General features: G+C 38.7%; 1 protein-coding gene across 4 annotated transcripts in view; it reads left to right on the top strand.

Annotated features, from left to right (window-relative positions):
• LOC121325376 (la-related protein 1B-like) overlaps positions 1 to 19,713 on the top strand; it is a 54,388-nt gene extending 34,675 nt beyond the window's left edge. For 2 of the 4 annotated variants that reach the window (XM_041267840.1, XM_041267825.1), the window contains exons 8-19: positions 2,173 to 2,317; positions 2,798 to 2,975; positions 6,425 to 6,594; positions 10,352 to 10,726; positions 11,550 to 11,673; positions 14,665 to 14,876; positions 16,042 to 16,148; positions 16,543 to 16,703; positions 17,363 to 17,507; positions 17,802 to 17,911; positions 18,256 to 18,383; positions 18,835 to 19,713. In XM_041267840.1, the coding sequence (XP_041123774.1) occupies positions 2,173 to 2,317; positions 2,798 to 2,975; positions 6,425 to 6,594; positions 10,352 to 10,726; positions 11,550 to 11,673; positions 14,665 to 14,876; positions 16,042 to 16,148; positions 16,543 to 16,703; positions 17,363 to 17,507; positions 17,802 to 17,911; positions 18,256 to 18,383; positions 18,835 to 19,035 (2,056 nt within the window). In that variant the 3' untranslated portion in view covers positions 19,036 to 19,713. The remainder of the gene's footprint in view (positions 1 to 2,172; positions 2,318 to 2,797; positions 2,976 to 6,424; positions 6,595 to 10,351; positions 10,727 to 11,549; positions 11,674 to 14,664; positions 14,877 to 16,041; positions 16,149 to 16,542; positions 16,704 to 17,362; positions 17,508 to 17,801; positions 17,912 to 18,255; positions 18,384 to 18,834) is intronic. The other 2 variants (XM_041267833.1, XM_041267847.1) reach the window with 2 other exon arrangements.
• Positions 19,714 to 22,102: the final 2,389 nt, after the last annotated feature.

The raw sequence follows: 22,102 nt of genomic DNA, 5'->3' as shown, positions 1-22,102 counted from the left end.
TTCATTCGTTGCCATGAAGATTTAAAAACAAGAGAAAATAATTAACTTATTGTCGCGCACATTCTGATTTATCATGCATTACTTGTTTGTGTCTCTTTACCTTTCCAACAGATACACACACACACACACACACACACTGCTGGTCTGCAGCTGTAGTAGAAGTGCCAGGCGCAGAATCCACTTATTACACACATTATAATGAAATGTGGATGTCTTGTAATATTATAAACATTCAAACAAAAGTCTATTTAAAGCGATACGGTACATTAATGTTGTTTGTTAACTATATCCATTATTTATTGCACAATAAGCCACTTGATGCTAACAATTTATTCCAGTTCTGTGCAGTGGAAGTGCTTAGCAACATGCATTTATACAAGCATTAATAATAGGGTATACGAGAGGTTTACATTTGCAGCATCTTTTGCGCTCTTTCTTGTGTGTGTGTGTGTGTGCGTGTGTGATTTGGGACGACTTTGCTGAGGAATAAAATGAGATTCCGCCAGTTAAACGGGATCTTGACTGCTGAAATCTCGTGAGACACATGCACAATTCCTGCTCCGGTTTACATGGGTTTTTATAGCTATTTTTATCATGAGAAAGTGACTGACCCTGCCCTTAAAGGAAATTCTTTTGCTGTTTCACGATGTATTTGCGTGACATCGTCACACAGTCATGACTATAGAGTCAATTATTTTTTGTTTTTTTTTAAATTTAGGGATCACCAATTTATTTTACCCCATTTTTCTCCTAATTTCAATTGTTCAATTGTATTAGGCTCAGCTCACCGCTACCACCCATGCGCTGACTCGGGAGCGGCAAAGATGAACACACTCTGCCCACTCTGCAGGCCCACCATGCAGCCAACCCAGAGCTACAGCGTCGGAGGACAACGCAGCTCTGGGCAGCTTACAGGCAAGACTGCAGACGCCTGGTCAGTCTACAGGGGTCACTGGTGTGCGGTGAGCCTACGACACCCTGGCCGAACTAAGCTCCCCCTCCAGGGCGGTGCTTGGCGCTCGGCCAATTGTGCACCACCCCCTGAGAGCTCCCATCCACGGTCGGCATTGGAATAGCCTGGACTTGAACCAGTGACCTCCAGGCTATAGGGTGTATTCTGCACTCCACACGGAGCGCCTTTACCGGATGCACCACTTGGGAGCCGTAGAGTTGATTTTCACGTGCATGTAAACCCAGCCTAAATGAAAGCTACCTACAACAACAACACAAACAGTAGGCGTTTCAAAACAATTATGTTTCAAAAGATCAGAAAAAATAGGAATGCTAACTAAAGCACTTTTTAAAAATACGGCAGTGTTAAGCATAGTAATTGAACTATATATATGTAAAGTGTGTTTTTTGTTTTGTTTTGTTTTCAAAATAAATTCATCTTTGGGTATTCACTTTTTTTTTTCTGAAATTTGAATGAGTTTTTTCAGAGTTGTTTTAATCTTCCATTTTAATAAGCTGGCCAACCAGTTGCCTTCTGCAAACCTAAATAAAGAGGGTACAGAGAACGGAAGTTGTCGTTATGTACTGTCTGTCTTGTGTTTTTCAAACTGGTGGCTGTTTTTGTGTTTTGTGAAGTTTCACTCGGCTGTAACAGTAATTTGGTAAAAGACTAAAACAGGGTTTTACAAACTAAACAAAACGGGTGTGTAGGTTGTTTTCAGTGTGTTGAGCAACTTGCTTATGTTTTTCACATTAACTAACAAAGATAAATTAGGTACAGAAATATAGTGTTAAAGGCTCAAAAATACAGTATATAAACATACAGTATTAGTGTAAAACTAATTTCAAGTTATTGGATAAATGTGTTTTGAGGGACCATACCATGTAACAAACCTCATAAAACATACACGATTCACCTGAATACATTCAGTCAATGCAATGCAAGATCAGTTCAAATCAAGACACTTTGATTTTTGGTAAAACAGCTGCAGTTATTTTTGTCATCCAGCAGGAGGTGCCCCATGTCAAGAAATAGACCGTGTTTTATCAGAGCACACCGATTGCAACATATACAGAACAGTATTTTGTAATCCAGTAGCACTAAAAAGAAAAGTGTTATGCTTTTCTTTTTAATTTTACTGTGTATCTTTTGTTTGAGTGTTTTAAAGGTATGGATATATTTTAGCCCCTTTTATTTTTGTTCCCTCGCACCTCCTCCAGTGAGTACTACTTCAGCCCAGAAAACCTTGAAAGGGACTTTTTCTTGAGAAGAAAGATGGATGATGATGGATTCCTGCCGATTTCCTTGGTAGCCAGCTTCCACAGGGTGCAGGCTCTCACGACAGATGTCAGTCTCATCTACAAGGTAAATCTGCGCATTGAGAATTGCTAGAGAACCACAGAGGTTCTAGGCTTTTTTCTGTTGTCATTCAAACAGTAGTACGGAACATAGTGGTTTATAAAGCACACGTGGAGAGCTGTGGGTGCTTAGTCAGTGTGGAAAATAAATAGCATAAACTGAAATATGCAAACACGAGTTTTCTGTGAGTTTAAATAAATATGTAAACAGTATCAATTCCACTAGCAACCTATTTGCTAGCATTTTGAGGTCTGATGCAGAACGAGAACTGGGTTGTAATGTTTTGGTTATAAGGCTGTTCTCCGATTTGTTGGAGGAATGAATGCAGTGCAGGTGAAATTATCAAGCCCTGGTGTAGCCAATGATTCAATATGTACAAATAAACCAAAGGTTTAAACCAAACCAAAAGGAAGTAACAGTTAATAAATTAATAAATAAATAAATAAAAACGTGCAGCCATGACTGAATGGTTTTTGCTGTGTTCAGGCTTTGAAAGACAGCACTGAGGTGGAGATTATAGACCAGAAGATCCGAAGGAAAATTAATCCTGAGCTCTGGCCTATACCAGGCCCTGCCCTCCTGGACGCCCCCCGAACTGACTTCTCCCAGCTAATCAACTGCCCGGAGTTTATACCAGGACAGGCCTTCACTACGCAAGCCACAGGTAAGTTAAGGATGCATGCGAGCTTCTTTCAAAACTGAGGCTCAAGGGCTGTTAAAGCTTAAGTGAAGTGTGGTATGTCAGATGTAAAATAGCTTGCATTAACTTCATCGTTGCACTCCATGCTTCCATATTCTTTTAGCAAGGTGAGACTGCCTGGCAGGGCCGGCATGAGCACCCGGGCAACGCGGGCAAGTGCCCAGGGCCCTGACGCCAGAGGGCACACATGCAGAAACAAAATTGCAAATATGAGTAAAAGTACTATTTCTGTGCCAGCTCTTCTACTCGGGCAGTGTTTAAGGCTAGAAACGTTTAGTTTTCACTAAACTAAACTGTAGGCGTGCAGTGCAGTGAAACTTTTCAGATCTTTTTTCTTTTCTCTTTTCCTGCTTGTGTCCTGTTTCCTTATTCCTGCCTCTTCTCACTCCCTATTGGCTTCCTTCTTCTCCAGGTCTTCATAAAGCCAAAAGCTATTGGCTGACCTCGACATACAATTATACAAATGTGCCAGTGAAAGATTCTATAATTGGCACGTTTACTTTCCAACAATCAAGAGTTTCATTTGTGTTTTGTTGAGCCTCATTATCATAACGTCTATTATTATACTGCTTAAATGCTGTAAGATTTAATTTCTTATAAAAACTAATAAGCCTCATTTACAAGGGCGTCCTGTCATACACAATCATACATAAAACAACACAAGTAATATTTATGTGGTCCAGTCTTCGACAATAACAACAAATAAACCAAAGAGCAGTAATATAGCAAGTTTTTTTTTTTTTTCAATGTGGACTAAAAGAAAAGCAATGGCAAGGAGTTTTCAGCAAATCCCTAATACACTTTATAACCAAAACATGAGAGGTTATCAAATTTCGTTCTTAAACCATGTGAAAGTGTTCCAGTTTTTTCGATAAGAAAAAGCCAATTCTCCTAATTGTGTCTGTATCCTTGGGACTGCCAAACTACCAGAATCATGAGATCACAAACTATAGCCAGGATTGACCTTTCTGACCAAAGTACTAAGATAATTGGGAACCATACCTTTAATAACTTTAAAAACGAAGCAATACCAGTGATAAAGCCTTCAATTTGTCAATGAGAACCATCCTAGTTTTTTATACATCTGGCAGTGATGTGTCAAAAAAGGACACTCTTGAACAAAACAGCAGCATGAATTATAGATTACGTCCAGTTTTTGCAAAGACTGATGGGAAGCAAATTGATGGCTAGAATCACCATAGTCAAAAACAGGTAGAATAGTATTAGTCACTAACTTTAGTTTAGGTCCTAATTTTGAAAGTTTATCAATGAGATAATTAAATGCATTTAAGGGTTTTGCTAAATTCTCACTGGCAGCAAACCAAGGTCAAACGACAAGACTAGCCACAGCTTCACTATTGAGTTATGACAATCCAGTTACTCCATAGAAAGCCAGGGCAATACAGAGGCAAGAGTTTCAAAATCCTTACAACTCCTATTATAATTATACGATACGAAGGGACTGCATTGCTCATATCAGCGTTTTTTTTTTGTCTTCTATCGGCTTCAATCGGTCTCACTCGGCCAGGGTCCGACATCAGATCGAAAAGGAAAAATTTTAATGTCGGACCTGGTCCGACGTAGGACCGCAAAGGGTTGAACCAATATTGAAACCAGATGAACCTCTGGATCCTCGAAATAAAAAGAAACGCAAATCTTAAGACTACAAAAAAGAAAACTGCAGTAAGCACTGTCAAATTTTCTATGTACATTTAAAAAGATAACTTCTGTAAAGTGTGTGTTCTGTTTTCTGTTAATTGTTTACTATGTAGGCTACAATAAAAAAGAAAATGCACTAAAATCGTTTAGTTTTAATTAAAAATAATATTGAACTATTTTCACACTTATTTATTTTGTGTTACTGGTAAGCTAAAGTAAAAAGAAAGTGTACAGGTATTCATTTGATTTTATTACTGTATTTATTTATTTAATTTATTTTAATCGGACAGCTCATGTCTCCAGACATGTCCGGTTTAGTGACGGACTACAGATTATGAAAACCTTTTTAATAGAAAAATGTTTGATTTTGGGGGTGAAGGTGGGGGGGCCCATTGCCCAGTGCCCACGAAAGCCTGGTGCTGGCCCTGCTGCCTGGCCAAAAATAGTGCTTCCCCACAATGTCCAGGCTCTTTGTAAGGACCATGAACTTTACCTTTGTTATTTCTCATTCAAAATGCCTAAGCAACAGCATTCCAGGAGGGTCCTCTGTGATATTTAAGATATTGTTTCTTATTAATGTGTTCATTTAGACGCGTGCTTGTATTTTGTGTTATGATTTAAAGGTATTGTTTTGTGTTTATTTAGAACAATGTTTTGGTCTGATATTGTTTTTGTTTGGATGTGGTCTGGCAGGGGTGATTGTTAGCAGTTCGTCTCTGCCAGACATCTCGTGAAAATGCGTGGTTGGCAGCGGATTAATTAGGAACAGAGTTGCTGTCGACCACGCAAATATTATAAACCTTTTGATTAATGTATTGCTAATCTGGGGGTGGTCACCGGTATAAAAACCATCAGCTTTTGCTGGTCGGGGTGGGTGTTCGAGAGAAGGAACGTGCGTGTGTGTGAGAGAGATGGGTAAAGTAAAAAGAAAGAAGCAGCAATTGGTCACATGGTTTGGCGGCCATACTGGAAATAACATTTAAATTTTATCTGCGTGCCGATAGGGTCAGAGTTATAATGGAACACGTATAGGAAGTCATATGTGTTCTATGAAAAAATGTCATCACCCGTGACCTTTGACCTCTCCAAAAGGTCAAACTAAAAACTCGCTCCTTGTGCCTCAGGGATCACAGATAGTCATGGTTCATATGGAAAAAAATGTCATTACCCATAACCTTTGACCTCTGCTAAGGGTCAAAAATGAGCATTTCTGGTAAAAAAAGACCTTAAGGAGCACAGATAAGGAAATCATTTATATTGAACCTGTATAAGAAGTCATACATGCTCTATAAAAAATGTCATCACCTATAACCTTTGACCTCTGCTAAGGTTCAAAACCCACAAATTGGCCTGTAGCTCCTCAACTGTATCTAACACAGATCAGTGCACTTAAACTTCAGAGTAAGATTGTGCTCTGTACACAGTACAACTAAAGTAGCCCATTAACTAATTATAGGAAACGTAGCAAGCTCTTTCAGCGATTATTTGTGGTGATTGAACCATGTTTTCTTTGGAAGCCTTTATAGTTGGTAGCAACTCTAGTTTCATTTGTATTTGAATAAAAACGGCGCACCAGCGCACTTTCACCTGTAGTACCTGCCTGTGTTGTCTCTGTCAGCTGTCTGGTCTGGGAATGTCACTACTCTGCCAACCTATTGCATTGTGGGTTTAGAATAAGTGTAAGTGTACAGTTGCTGAAAACAGCACAGAAGTGGATCTATAGTGACGGTTGCATACTGGTCTTTCTGTTTAAGAGTCTGCACCCAGCTCTCCAAGAGAGATCACAGCCAGTCCAAAGAAGAATCTGAAACCCAGTAACCTGCAGACCATGTCTAAAGGGCTGTCCACAAGTCTACCCGACCTGGAGTCTGAGCCCTGGATAGAAGTGAAGAAACGGCACCGCCCTTCTCCAGCCAAACCAAAGGTGAGCTTTTTTTTTTTTAGTAAACTATACTGTAATGTCCTGGAAATGTGTCAGGCTTCTACCCAAGCATACACGTTCAGTATGTTGTGATGCCACCATTAGCGTGCATTACACTGAAAAGCCTTTGGATGTCCCTCCACAAGGTCACAGAATTTGTATCCGTTATTCACAGATAATGACAATAGGTCTTCTGGCCTGGATGTTTTCGCCCTTCTGCTGCGGTATCACATTCCACATGGCTGATTTGACAATGTCTGCTTCCCTCAGTTAGGTCTCCCTTATTGCTCTTCCCACTAACATGGCACTCAACCATCACATAGTGTTCAAATACAGAAGTGGACCTTTATACCTGCAACCATCAGCAAACCCTGGCTTAGTATAATGCATGAATATCAAGGGGCTTTCCAGGAAGCTGTACATCTAAATATCCAACCATTCAGTTCAGTTGTATGTCTGTGTTCCAGTTGTGTGGGATTTCCCCTAGCTTACAAAAAAGGAAATGTCAGTGCTATTACCACACATGATGCTATTATGAATTATCTTAATGACTGGAATAAGGCATCTCATTATTTCTTAATGACAGAACTGGGTATCCAGCCACTTTTAATGGCAGCACCTGCTGTTTGTTAATTTTACCATTTATAATACAGAAGGCTATAAAAGTTACAGAAAGTGGAAATATACCTTAGCATTTATTACTTCAGTCTCATTGTGCAGTATTAGAGGAAGTGCATTAAAACAAAACTTGATAAGCTTATTTTAAACACTTAATGTCAGTGTACATAATGTTCATGTAATGTGAATATTTACTTGTGCTGCTTATGCCTAGAAACCTTACCCTTAGTTGGGATGTGATTCTGAATTTGGCATATCATTGCCAAAGCTTTTATCTTGTTAAGAATTCATGTTTTCTATTTTAACCCCCCTGTGTTTAGAGCTTTCTGCCTGATCTTAAAAGGGGAAAGCATACCATTATTATTTATGCACATTTTCTTTTGTCTCTCCTGTTTTCTTCTGTTGCTTTACTGCTTCATTGATAATGATATGCCAAGTAGTAGCCTCACCTCCCCTAAGGGCACCTTGGAACAAAGTAGGCGCATCACAAGGCAATTTTATTTCAAGGAAGCCAAACCACATGCTATGTCACGTGATTGCATAAGGTTTAGAGTCGTTGGCTTGTATTTCAGCAGCTGGGGAACCTAGGACTACTTTGTCATGGGTCTTTTAAGGATTTGCAACTCATTGGTCTATGTCAGTGGCCCTTAAAGTAATTTTGGCCAAGTCTCAGCAGTAATTGTGCATGCTGCGCTTATTCTTTAAATAATTTATATAAAATATGCAATGCAAATATTTTTAAGTAGCATGTTTACACAGACAACAATGAATAAACTGGAATAAGAGGATAGATAGCATCTCGCTTTGTTTCAATTTAGCAACTTTGTCAACACTACTCATGTGTTAAAGATCGCTCATCTACAGTACAATTATTCAGAGAAAGTGGAATCATAACTAAATCTACTACAGTGTTTCCCTTGTCTGGTGAAATTAAAAAAAATATATAGAGAATTAAATTCAAAATACTGAAATGTATAAATTTTTTCAATAACAGTCAGCAAAATTCAGTGCTTACCCAACATATTAACACCCCGCCTCTGCTCACGAATGGTTGGACAGCTGTCAGATCTTTTCACTTTCCCATTGACTACTTACTCGCCTTCAATGTTTATGCAGAATACCGTGAACGGTCTCTGCTTGCTTATGATTGGACAGCTGCGTCAAACTTGGTAGATATTTGACTCTCCTATTGGTTAAACTTACTGTCAGTACTTGCAACTGAAACACACAGTTTATGTCCCACCGAGCTAACTTATGAATAGGCTACAACCTGCCAGAAATGTGTTCTCGACCAATAATTTAAGTACAGCTGCTGCGGGCACAGTGGCCTGACTTCGCGGGGACGAATTTGCCCGCGGGCACCACTTTGAGGACCATTGGTCTATGTGTTGTCAAGAGCGACTGTGGAAAAGAAAGGCGTTGGTTAATACACACAGCAACACAAACACCAGATGCAGGGTGTGTTAACCAGACAGTTGGAGAGAGGCTATGCATGAGCATTGAAGGCGAGGGGGTTCACTTTATTCAGTGATGCAGAATGCGATCTAGAACCATAAAACAGAGTTAAATGAAGTGTGTAAGAAGACTATCGACACACAGGTAGTAAGAATTTCACACAGTTCTTTACATTTACTTTCCCTTTTTTCTCCAGGAGGCCATATTGGCCACCTAGAAACTAGTCAAAAGAATGCTGAAATCTTAGAGGCTATATTCCATAGTAAGCAATCACTGTGTCTCCTACGCATGATTACCGATGAAATTGCACAGGCCTAGCTCAAGTTTCCTGTATGAAGCTGTTGTTTTCTAAGAATTTTCTGTTATATGAAATATTCCTAACCAAGAATTTGAAACAAGTGAAATAGAAAACGGTGCAGCATTGCAGGTAAGATGCACTGAATTTGTGGAAAAATATTTAACGCTAATTTTAGTAAGTGACCCCAGTGTAGATTTTGAGAATGTGTTCTCTTTGCGTTTCCTCAATTGGACAGCATACATCACTGCTTCACTTTATGCAAGAACTGGTGCGTACCAATTAGTGCTTTTTTAAAAAATTCTCCCTTTTGATATCACCGTGTAACAATTTTTTTTTTTTTTTTTTTTGGGTAGTAAGTGTTATTTCCTAATTTCTTATGCCTCAAAAGTATAGAAAATGGATATTATTCCCCACAAACTTTGCTTTTGTGACCAGGACAGTGATATTTCAAAATATCACTATTTCCAATGAGAAAACAGGCAAATGTGTGTCTTTTCGTTCACATAAAGTCAGAAAAAAACAACATATGAATCCAAATTAACATGTATTTATACTAAAGTAATACAAAAATGACTACAAAAGATTTAGAAGTGAGTAGTTTTTCGAGATTTACGATTATACAATATAATCGTAAATCTCGAAAAACTACTCACTTCTAAATCTTTTGTAGTCATTTTTGTATTACTTTAGTATAAATACATGTTAATTTGGATTCATATGTTGTTTTTTTCTGACTTTTTGCGAACGAAAAGACAGTAAATTTCAAAATATCACTGTCCTGGTCACAAAAGCAAAGTTTGTGGGGAATAATAGCCATTTTCTATACTTTTAAGCATAAGCAATTAGGAAATAACACTTACTACCCAGGAACAAAAATTGTGTTACATAGTGTATTCACTGTTGCTGCAATGCAAACTGCCCGATTTTGTCAAGTTTTGCATTGGAGAGGACTGTCATGAGATTACATTACCTTTCCTTTGTGTAATGGATGGAGCTGCCCTGCTATGCCAGCCAAGGGTTTACAATGTTGTACAAACAGGACAGGCTTTTTGATACTGCTACTGTACAGACATGCTGCAAGGTAAGTTAAACCTGTATAAACTGTTAATGATCTGATCCTTAATTTCCTACCGAAATAATACACAAACCAGACTTCCCAAGCACGATTCTTTTTCAAAAGTAACTTTGTCCGTCAGCAGTAGCTTTCTTGCTGAAGCTTGCTGCATTTCAGATTGTCTAAAATCAGGACATTTCTTAAATCCTTTCTTATCTAAAGTAGGACAAGTGGCAACAGAGTCCAGGGCTCTGTAAGGATAGAGAGAATGGCAGTAAGATGGTGGGTACGTGCATAGAAGGCCTTCTGAAGTAACAAGTTTCTTTGCCTTCCAGGAAAGCGCAGAGCCCCAGCCTGACCCGAGCCCCAAACTGAAGCAGACACCCCCACAGCAGGCAGAGCAGGAGGAGCTAGACTTTATGTTTGACGAGGAGATGGAGCAGATCGCTTGCCGCAAAAACACCTTCACCAACTGGTCCGACGAAAACGACTCGGACAACGAGATCGACGACCACGATGTCAACAAGATACTGATCGTCACGCAGACCCCGGCCCATCTGCGCAAACACCCTGGGGGGGACCGCACTGGCAACCACGTCCCGCGGGCCAAAATCACCTGCAACCTGGCCAAGGCCATCAGCGACGGCTTGTATTACTATGAGCAGGACCTGTGGGCGGGTGAAATCGACACTGAATTTGCCACTATAAAAGTAAGCCTAATATTCCTTCTTGGTGGTTTCTTTTGTCTGTACAGGTTACACACAAGGCTCATTGAAAGAAGAGAGCAGTCCTAGCCTGTTCTTTCTATGGTATTCTGTACAATTAAGTGTATATATATATATATATATATATATATATATATATATATATATATATATATATATATATATATATATAAACGAAATGCAGACTGCACAACGACGATGATCTAGGGATAAAGTTGGACATGTTTTTTTGCTACTGATAATTAAGTACTTGCTATGATTCCCCTGACCACAAGGTGGCAGTTTACCAGCAATGCACATTATGTAAAACGGGCCAACTTTCCAGACAGAGGCACTTTAGAAATCCAGCTTATCTACAGCGTGTGTGAATGTACAGTATTGTGTAAATATTGAAAAGAAGTGATAATTTAATGCTATGTGTTGTTCAGATATAAACATCATTTTTGTGTTAAAGTTAAATGTGAGGTTAGCAGCATTTTACGTTTTTATGTTAAAAGTTACAGCGAGCTCTAAGTTTTTTACTTTGTAGTAATTGACAAGAATCCTAGTGCTACAAGCACTAAAATAAGTGGACAAGTATGTAGTAACATGCATCCCATGTCTGTGTCAGCAAACTTTAACGTATTCCAAAACTCAAAGTCGGATCATGTTGTCTTTACATACTTGTTCTTGAAATGCATAACTCGGTGCTAAGGGAACAAATATGTGTACTTTAACAGTGCAATATTACAGGCTTTCAATCGGTCTGGGCTGTTACGAAAGTTTTGTTTTCACTGTGGTTTATATTTTCTAATCATTTTTGTTACAGCAGAAGGTGGAAAACTTCAAGCAGCTGAATCTGATCAGCAAAGAGCAGTTTAACAGTCTGGCTTCTGAATCTCCAGTCGATCCTGCCCAGGACGTCCTGCCTGGCTCTCCCAACCGACAGCAAGGTAGAGAGACACCCCTCGTCCAGTTTGGTAGCTTGTCTGCTGCTGAAAGGTCAGGGCCCTTGTTTCCTGCTGTATAATATTCTTGGTTAGCAGTTTTAAGGGAAACTCCCCACAACTTTTGGTAGAGCATGGCTTCATGGAGTTCTGAAGCTTAACTGTTTTACAGAAGACAGTGCCCTTTTTACTCTGCTGCCGCATCTGTATCCAGATAGGCATTCATTCAAGAAACTGCTCTGTCAATCATAACATTTTACAACCCTGCAGTTAAGCTGTTACTTGCTAGTTTTGTACCATTACAATTGTTTTATACCTCTATGGGTGGAAAATGTCTTTGCCTTCAAAATCGAGCCTTTTGTATATCTTAAACAATTACAACCGTTTTTAAGGCCAGTGTTTACTCTATATTTGATTGTGCCAGTGGATCGTGTACTATATGAATCTTGCAGAAAACAGAAATCCTTTTAATTACAACATAATGTCGTATGAACCTATGTCAAAACATTTGCAAGGCACTATCGTAGACTCTTAAAACAATAACCGCATCTTATTGTAATGTATAAACCTGTTTTCAACAAGCCAAAAATAGACCACATTCCAGATTGTTCAAAGTTCATGAGTGAATGATTCAATACTGGGAATCTCTTCTTAGAAAGATAGTATTTATTACGCATGCGACAAAATAAGTTTCAAAATCACACAAAACAGTTACACAATTAATATCATATTAAAAGCATTACAATGAGAAATAAGGTTTTAAACAACAATTTGCCAATTAAATGTTAGTGCATACTGACAATGCAACAAGGGGTCGCACATCCCTGAATAGATATTTAAGAGTATTGTTACCTAGCCTGGACAGCAGTCAAGTTTCAGCGTTTGTTACCTTGTTTCTCCGAGTGTCAGGGCCCTTGATCTCGATGGATACATAGTGAGAGCTGAGGGCTCCAGGTGCAGTCTTGTAATTTCTTTGACTCGGAGAGAGCAGGTGGGCAGAGATCAGAGAGCAAGGAGCTAATGTTTACAGTCGGCTTTATACTTTTCAAAACAAAGGGATCATCTAAATTTCCCGCTGCACGTTCTGATTGGCTAGTTTGTGCTGAATGGGGCTTGCAATCTTGATTGTTCGCCTGAGCCCCCCTCTTCTCTTGCTTGATTAGTTCATTATCATAATTTAGAAAATGGAAACTTTTAAGCATACATCATTTTTGCTAAATCATTCTGATTTTATTCTGAATTCCTGTTATTTTTACCATAAGAAATTACATTTCTTTAGACACCAAATATGTCGGGATGCGACTTTGGTTAGACACTGCAAACAGTTTAATTCTCTTAGGGATTTATTACCTGGGTTATTCTGTGCTTGTTAGGCAGTTTAAAAATAAAAACGCTTGCATCTTGTGCTCCGTAGTGAATTTAAATCAATGATGGAAATTGTCTTAAATCTCTTTTTTTTTTTTTTAAGCTAATTTAAAGTGGTCATTTTTCTTTCTTTCGCCTTCATGTAGGCTTTGTGCTAAACCCCCCTTCCCTGCAGAGTCGAGTTTGATTAGGATTTCGTTTCCTGAGTGCCTGATGTGTTCGTGGTGTAGATCGATCGTTGTCACCAGGCAGAGTTAGACAAATTAGGTTAGATTTAATTCAATTTAGTGTTCTGTTAAAATATATAATATCCACAACATTAGCAGTATATTTGTGATGACAAAGACTATATGATCTATATTTTCTGTAGTAATCAATTATGTGGGAGAATCTTTAAGCAGAGATTTTTAGCCAAATTCAAATTGTCAGGTTCTCCTGTTGTACTAAATCCACTTTTGTGCCCTGTATCGTCTTAGTTATCTGTTAAGCATAGATTTTGGCTCAAATATATGTGATTTTTTTACCCTGGACTCATTACGTAGCTGCTTTTGAACATGCTAGAAACTGGATATGCGTTGAACGATTCTTCTTCTGTTAAGGGCTACAGTACTAGTGTAAGTATCAGATATTTCAAGAAAGGGACAATATTTAAATATATATGCATGTGTTAATTGGTTTGCGGAATCACCACATGTCTAGTGAGCTTAGCATTACCAAAGTAATTGAAAGAGGATTGGATTTTAGCAGCAGCCTTGGCTCATCCCCTTGGTTACGTAACCTTTTGGTTGTTTTTTTTGATGGTGCATAAATGGGTCTAATTTTAGAAACTTTTCTGACTTCTTATCCCCCACACACAGATCATTGTTTTTGCTGTAGGACTTTTAAAACAGTCCTGTCCCATTTAAATTGCCACACCACTTAGCAGTTATAAATAACACGCATATGAACAATTTTGGGTTGAATTTATTGGAACTGCCTGACCTATTTATTCAGAATATTAAAGAGTAAATAGCGGCTTGTTTAAATAACAGACCTGTAATTTTTCTTTTCTTTTGTTAACAACCTTTTACTCTAAAACTTTAAAGTCTGTTTCAAAGTTCTTTTCAAAATGTCCACTCTAATGCACTGATAGTGTAGAGATTATTGCCCACATTGTCAAGCAGGTAACACAGCAGTAACGATCCATGATGTGGTGCGGAACTGAAAAGCCAGAGCACTTGTTATGTTTTTATTTGTTTTTTTTTTTGTAAGCGCTCTTCCTGCAGTGATTTAGAGGACAGCTCTCAAACCACAGGGCACTAGAGCGGACATTTTGAAAAAAGATTTGAAACAGACTTTAAAGTTGCAAGTGCAAAAAGTTGTCAGGATGTTAACAGTGAAAATAAAAATTACAGGTACGTTATTTAAACAGTTGTAGCAACACCTGGGGACGTGAACGCGATATAGTTTGGAACCCGCTATTTACGCTGAAGTTGAAGACAAACTGTTTGACATGTGCATGTTTGCTTGATCACTCAGATGAAGCCTCAAGCAGTCACATCTCCTAAATGCACTTTTTTCTCAGGTGTAAACCTGTATCCATATCCACACTGAAATTGTATGCTGAGGAAGTTTGTTACCTGCTCTTCCTAGGTTTCACAGAAGAGCTTGCCAACAAGCTGTTTGGAGCTCCGGAGCCACCAGTGTCCAACATCTCCCGGTCATTGCCAACAACTGTACCAGAGTCTCCCATAGCGTACCCGCCCAGAACCCCCAAAACGCCCCGCATGCCCCAACTGCTGGACCCCAGCAAAACACAGAGGTTCTACCCCGTCGTGAAAGAGGGGTGCAACATCGATGGAAAGGTACAGATCATTGACAACTGCCCTGAACTTCACACACTTCTATTAGATATCAAGCCATGCATATGAAATGTTACGAAACTTGATTGAAGCAAAAAAAAAAAAAATGATGCAGATTATATAGTAGAAAGTAAGGTTTTTAAATCGCTGTCTCTTAATTAGCTTTAGTACCCTCCTTAGTTTGTTCCTCCATTTTATATTTGTAATATGTTTGTATTAGAATAACTGAGACCCTGTAGGCTGACCCCTCTTCCATGCAGATTAGTTGTCAATAGAATGGAAATGGAAACTCTCTCTGTTCAGCAGATAACCCGCGGGGGACTTAGTAGTTTGAAATATCTTAGGAAACTAAAGTTAAGCTACAAATTCAGCCAAATGGCTGGAAATGTAATTAGTTTGATACATAAAGCTTGGTTACAGCATTTGGGGACTTTGCATGACATCGCAATATATACAGTTGGACAGATATCCCATCCTGTTTAAATACACTGGTAAACAGCTGAGAGAGATTTTAGAGAAACGTTGTGGTTGGTGAGTAGAGTAATTAGCCTTTACATTTGTTAAAGGTAGAAAAAGCTACATACTGGTGTGTGTATGCCTGTGTGTGTGTCTCAGTGGGCAGGTATTACTATCAATGTGCGGACAAAATTTGAGAAAATGTCCCCACAAAGATAGTAACTCCTGAAAAAATGACGTTGTGGGGACATCGGCACTTTGTAAAACCAACTTTATGCCTTTGACAAAAAAAAAACTACCAAAATATTGTCAACTTTCACCCTATGTGGAGTTTTGTCTGACTAGAGTTAGAAATAGTACGTAAAAATATAGTGAGAGTCAATGAAAAGACCCCACAAGTATAGGAATGCAAACACGTGTGTGTGTGTTGTACTTGACATATTCCCTAAAGTAGTTTGAACATTATGCATTCCATGCTACAGGACGATGACTTGCAAAATGTTGTTCGAGCTCTCTATAAAATAGTAAAAATGAATTGATTTTATTGCTAAACTACAATGCACTAAAAATCTAAAACAACAGAACGAGCTGTATACCAGATGTTCTGTTTTGTGCCGTTACTTAGGTTTTGGTCAGCTGAACGATGCGTGATATAATCTGATAGGTGAAATGACTTGGTTGTCTGTGGTTAATGGCGATGTTTTTGTTTCAGACCCCCAGAAAGAGGAAGACTCGGCACAGCTCGAATCCACCCCTGGAGTGCCACGTGGGCTGGGTCATGGACTCCAAAGAGCACAGGCCACGCACGTCCTCTGTCAGGTAACTTTTAATGGAGGGGCAGGTTTAAAAGTCCAGGCCACTGTATCGGTCTGACCACAACTTGTACCTACAGCAGTGCTCTACTCCACCACTGATGACCAACAGGGTACTTCTTACACAAATCCTGGGGGACTACAAGACTCCTCAGGCTTTTCACAAGATTTTATTTCGATGCTACTGCCGTGCACTGCAGTGTGAAGATTGTGCTGACAGACCAGCATCTCGGGCTGACCATTATAGCTGTACTGGCTCTTCCTTTTTTTTTTCTGACCTTTGACAGAAGTCAGATATTTCTTGAATTGTACTTAACGAGAGCTTTTTAGATGTGTGAGAGGCGCATATGTGTGGATCTGCTCTAATGTTTTACGTGTGGTGTTGCATTTTCTATCCACAGCAGTTCCAGTACCTCACCGTCGGACAGCACTCCGCTGGTTGGCAGTTATGGCTACACGCCCCACTCTCTGCCCAAGTTCCAACATCCTTCACATGAGCTTCTCAGAGAGAATGGCTTCACACAACAAGTCTACCACAAATACCGCAGAAAGTGCCTAAATGGTATGCATTGGCAACTTATTATTTTATTGCTGTCTGATGGTGGTGTGGTTTAAACTTGCATTGAATACCACACAGGTACTTAAGGCAACAACACACACAAGGATGAAAATAGGCAGGGTTAAATTATTTGAACATGAAACACTTAATTTGAGTTGCTATTACATGATTTGCTTACATAACACCCAATGTTAATTGTATTAAGAATTTAAGTGGTTGGGGTTTGTTGCAAGCATCTATCAGTCTTTAGCTTTAAGTAAAAAACAGAATGAGGCTTGGTTCCTTTTCAAATCCTTTATTTGGGATACTTTCTCAGCACCCCCTAGAGTCCACAGCAGTGAACAGCAGCACAGGGTACAGCAACATTGATACCATGACAACCAAGACAACAGAATGCCAGGATGTAAATCGGGGGCAGAGCTTACACACACATCCCATTGTTCCTCGGCTCAACGCTTCGGACCAATGGGAACACACACAGACAGGACCAATCACGGGAGACTCAGAACGCACACACGCAGGCTGACTCACACAGACAGGACCAATCACAGGGGAAACTCAGAACGCACACATGCAGGCTGACTCACACAGACAGGTAAACACAGCGGTGACGGGAAATACAGAGTGGGAAATACAAATTCCTTTTTTTTTTCTTCCCTCAGAGAGGAAACGGCTGGGAATTGGACAGTCTCAAGAAATGAATACCTTGTTCAGGTTTTGGTCTTTCTTCCTCCGAGACAATTTTAACAGGAAAATGTATGAGGAATTTAAACAGTTGTCTTTGGAAGATGCAAAGGAAAACAACAGGTATGAAGAATAACCAAACCTTCACAAACATGACAATTTTTAGTGCAGATTGTAATAATAAATTGAAGTTTCATGGACAACAACTGCAGGGTCAAGGGTGGTTACTCTTTATGGTTTTCTTTGCTACAGTTACCACAATTCGCGTACAGTTTGAGTAATCTCTGGTTAGATAGAGTTCAGATGCAGGCACAAGATTTTAAATCCAGGCGGAGCAGGCCGTGTGTGTATGAACCCGAAGAGTTAGTTGACGTTACTGATTTGTATCATTTTCGGAGGTCTGTTTTTCTGCCTTAGGTATGGTTTGGAGTGTCTCTTCCGCTTCTACAGCTATGGTTTGGAAAAGAGATTCAGACCAGATATCTTTAAGGATTTCCAGGAAGAAACGCTTAGAGACTATGAAACTGGTAAACAATTGTTCTTTTGTAAAGTGCTTTATAATCACCATAGCTGCTGTTAAATGGGCATATAGATACAAAATACTTTCAAGAAATGGGTTGAAATAAAGTTCAAAGTATTTGCTTTGTCATGCCACTGTGGGTTTGATCAGAGTGCTTTCAGTGGAAGTGAGGTCACCAGTTCATCAGAAGTCACTCAGACTTGGAACTGGGTTGCAGGAGAAGGTGAAATTTCAATTTGGCATTTCCAATTGGGTAGGAAAACTGATCCTAAAGAAAGAATCACAGAAACTTTAAAAAGACAGGAGGAGTAGGATTGTGTAATGTGAGTTTGTAAAATTGTCTTTTATTAGGACAACTGTATGGACTAGAGAAATTCTGGGCGTTTCTAAAGTACTCTCAAGCCAAAAACCAGCCAATTGACTCCAGGCTGCAGGAGCACCTGAGCAAGTTCAAGAGACTGGAGGACTTCAGAGTGGATGTGAGTTTCTGTGATAAAACAGCAGAAGTTATTTTGCTCTGTTGCATGTAGTATATGTAATGTGTTAAAATGTTAAGATTTGTGTGCCCTCAACCTGTTACTCTGCTCCTTTGGGTCATTCTCCAGCGCTCAGAAGGGCATTACTCTAATCGAACCTAGAGAACACAAGTGCATGAGCTAGCATCAAGAAAACACAAGCGCATGAGCTAGCATCAAGAAAACACAAGCGCATGAGCTAGCATCAAGAAAACACAAGCGCATGAGCTAGCATCAAGAAAACACAAGCGCATGAGCTAGGATCAAGAAAACACAAGCGCATGAGCTAGCATCAAGAAAACACAAGCGCATGAGCTAGCATCAAGAAGGAGAAAGACAGGGTTTCATCTCGGCAGTGTTACGAAGGTGAAAATAATGAAACAATTACCAATGTCTGTTTTCTGTTTCCTTTTAGCCTCCAATGGGAGAGGAGGCAAGTAAAAGGAGATGTCACTCCTCCTCTTCTGCAGCAGAGGAAGGGGAGTGCTGGAGACTCCTGTCCAACACCTCATCCAGGTCAGCGGCTGCCTCACAGAACACAGAGCCCAACGAGAACACTTCCGCTGGGAAGCCCACTGATAACACTGCCAAGGACACTGACACTGCTGAGAAATAAAGACTTCACCGCTTTAGCGCTGCCTGGTTATACAATTTAAAGCTCAGAGATCTTGTGAGGATGCTAAAACAAACAAAACTATTGTGCATCGTCCATGAACCTCATCTAGTTTTGATTCATAGGAAATTAGAAATGAATGGTCAAGGGTCTTCGTGATCTTATTGAGCTAAAAGTTTACAAAAAAAAAAAAAAACTGCATTCCTGCTGTATGCAAATGAGAAAACAATTTGGGATGCCTTACATTTCAATGAGGAATTTTTACTTCTTAAAGAAGATAATGTATTTGTAGTCCTGTTACCATATTAGAGCTTTTGCATTCAATTTGCTCCTTTCATGATATAAAAAACTGACGATTCAATAAAAATGTAGGCATTCAGAGGCGGAGGGAGCAGGGGGATGAAGGGCGAATTGATTTCTCTAAATTTTATTGCATAGTTCACAGTATAATCTGAATTTTTCACATGGTGTTAAGATGGTTTTGTCATGTGCTGGGTATGACGTGTACTAATTTTGACACTGGTTACCTTTGACAACTTGAGAGTTTCTGTTATTGAAGGTTCAGTCAAGTGATTATTTGAGCTTGAAGAATTAATGTCAAAATGACGAGGAATGTACTTCAATAATAACTAACCTGTTTTCTAATTCAGTCTTGCACTGCTACTTAATATATATATATATATATATATATATATATATATATATATAATTATATAATAATATATATATATATATATATATATATACTACACATGTGCTGCATTTGCACTGAAGCATGTGGCTTAGAATTGTCTGATTTAGTTAAATCCTTTATTTTATGCTCTAGAGTTTCTCTTCAAAGACATAGAATTGATTTTTAATTATTTTAAAAGTATTTTATTGTTGTAAATTAATTTTAGTAGGGTTTTTTTCCCAAAAATTACTTTTAAGAAAATGCTTATTTTAATAATGCCGAAATTATTTATTAAATATTTAAATTTATTTTTAATTTGTATTAATTTAGAATGAATTTGGAATGAAGTCACTATTTAAAATAACATTTACTTGAGGCTGCTTTTGTAGAATGTTTAGGTCTTCCTGGGTATGCACTGAGAGGTTGGAAAAGTCTGGGCAGTAATTGTTCATTTTCTGTCTATATAGCAGACATCCCAGATATGCAAAGGGTTTCATCTTCTCGCCCAATGTGTAACCTAAGCTTCCCTCTGAAAGGCTCAATTGTAAAATATTTGGTTTGAAGATTGTATATACCACTAATCAGTATTTACTTAGTTATTGTTTTCCTCTTAATTAAATGTGTGCGCATTTAGATTTAGTGTGTGTGTAATTTTATGGTCATTTTTTTCTCTAATTTTATAAAAAATGTCTATAAAAACAACAAAATGAATTGTAAAAAGCCATTTTCAGTGTTGTGTGCTTGATTTCTTTGCACTTGGATCTTGTGATGCCACAATTGAAATGTAGTTAATCTTCAAAAGGTCAGCTATTTATATCAAATTAAATTAAAGATGTGGTAACCACAGCGAAGGACCAAACATTTTTTGTAGCTTATCCCATGCTGGGAGTGTATGAAGACATAACTGTCTCAAACTTACATTTTCACAAGGTGGATGTAGGTCACTTTTCTTTGTTACAAACAGCCATACTTGCCCAGAAGCTGACCGCTTAGCTGTTTTATTATCACAAGTCATCAACTGCCCATTTATTCAGTCATCCATTCATTTATATGGGTGTGAATGAATGAGTCGATTGAAAATGTGGTCATTTGATGATGCAAAACAAAACCCACAAAACACATGCAATTGCCAAAATGGTATCCCCATATGGTGAGAGCATGCATGAAGGTGCTAAAAATGTTCAATTTTGTATGTGGGAGATTACCTAGACGGAGGTTGAAGTTGGTAACACCCTGTAGGCAAACAGGATTTATTTACATATCAACACACTGAACAGGTCACGTGACACTATTAGCAATGACAGCACACGGAGCACATACAGCACAGTGTATGAAAACTTTGGTAGGATCACAATATCTGAACTAATCTCTGTTCAATTAGGAGGATGACCCAAAGGAGCAGAGTAATAGTAAACTAACTTTGCTGAAGAGATTGATCATGGTGGATAAACAGGGTGGATACATGATGATTACTGTGTATGAGTCAATGCTTGGAAATTCTGGCCTATAATTGGTTAAAACCTTATCATAGGCGAAAAAATAGATTGAACTATTGCCCTAACATCCTTACACCACCGAGCAATAGTTTCCGTCTGACATGTGATTGGTTCACATCACCGTCAGTCCTGCCCCTTTTCAAAGGAACACCCTCCACCTCCACTCCTAACGAGAAAATCGATTCTGTGACTTGATAAATTACAAAACACACTTCAGAAGAAAGATAACTATGCGGTATGAACTTCAGAAACATTTTCTGCTATTTATTTTGCTCCAGAAATGTTGGTGGCCTGTTGCACTTGTAGTAGTATATTACTTCATTATTATTATATGTATAGCACTAAGATATTCACGCCAAACATGTTTACATTTTTGTTCAAATGCAAAGAACCCAGAATAAAAGGCTCAAGTATTTATTACTTTGTAGTATATAAAATCATATGCACTATCCAACCTTGCCTCTCTCCTTACTTTGACTGACTCATATAATGCAATGCCTGCAGCCTGTGGCTTTGGTCATTACAGCTCCCTGCTGGTAGCAATAGTATTCCCACTGGGCAATAACTTTCTATTATAGCCCTCCTCTCCAGCCTTGGCCTCTTCACCTTCCTTGAGTGGTGGAATGGAGGTGAAGAGGCCAAGGCTAACTTAAAAATATTGTATATTAATTTGGGCCATGTCCTATCCATATATATATATATATATATATATATATATATATATATATATATATATATATATATATACTATATATATACACACTTAAAATGATACATAAAAATGTAAGTGGTCATGCAACACCAACACATTAGCGCTGGAATGATCCAAAAAGATTAAAATCATGTTGATAGAAATAAATGAATGCCTTGTGGACAGGTGTTCACATCACAAATATGAGCT

This window comes from Polyodon spathula, chromosome 1, assembly GCF_017654505.1.
Source record: "Polyodon spathula isolate WHYD16114869_AA chromosome 1, ASM1765450v1, whole genome shotgun sequence".
In the NCBI taxonomy this organism is placed as follows: domain Eukaryota; kingdom Metazoa; phylum Chordata; class Actinopteri; order Acipenseriformes; family Polyodontidae; genus Polyodon; species Polyodon spathula.
This window is presented reverse-complemented; position numbering and strand designations above follow the sequence as displayed.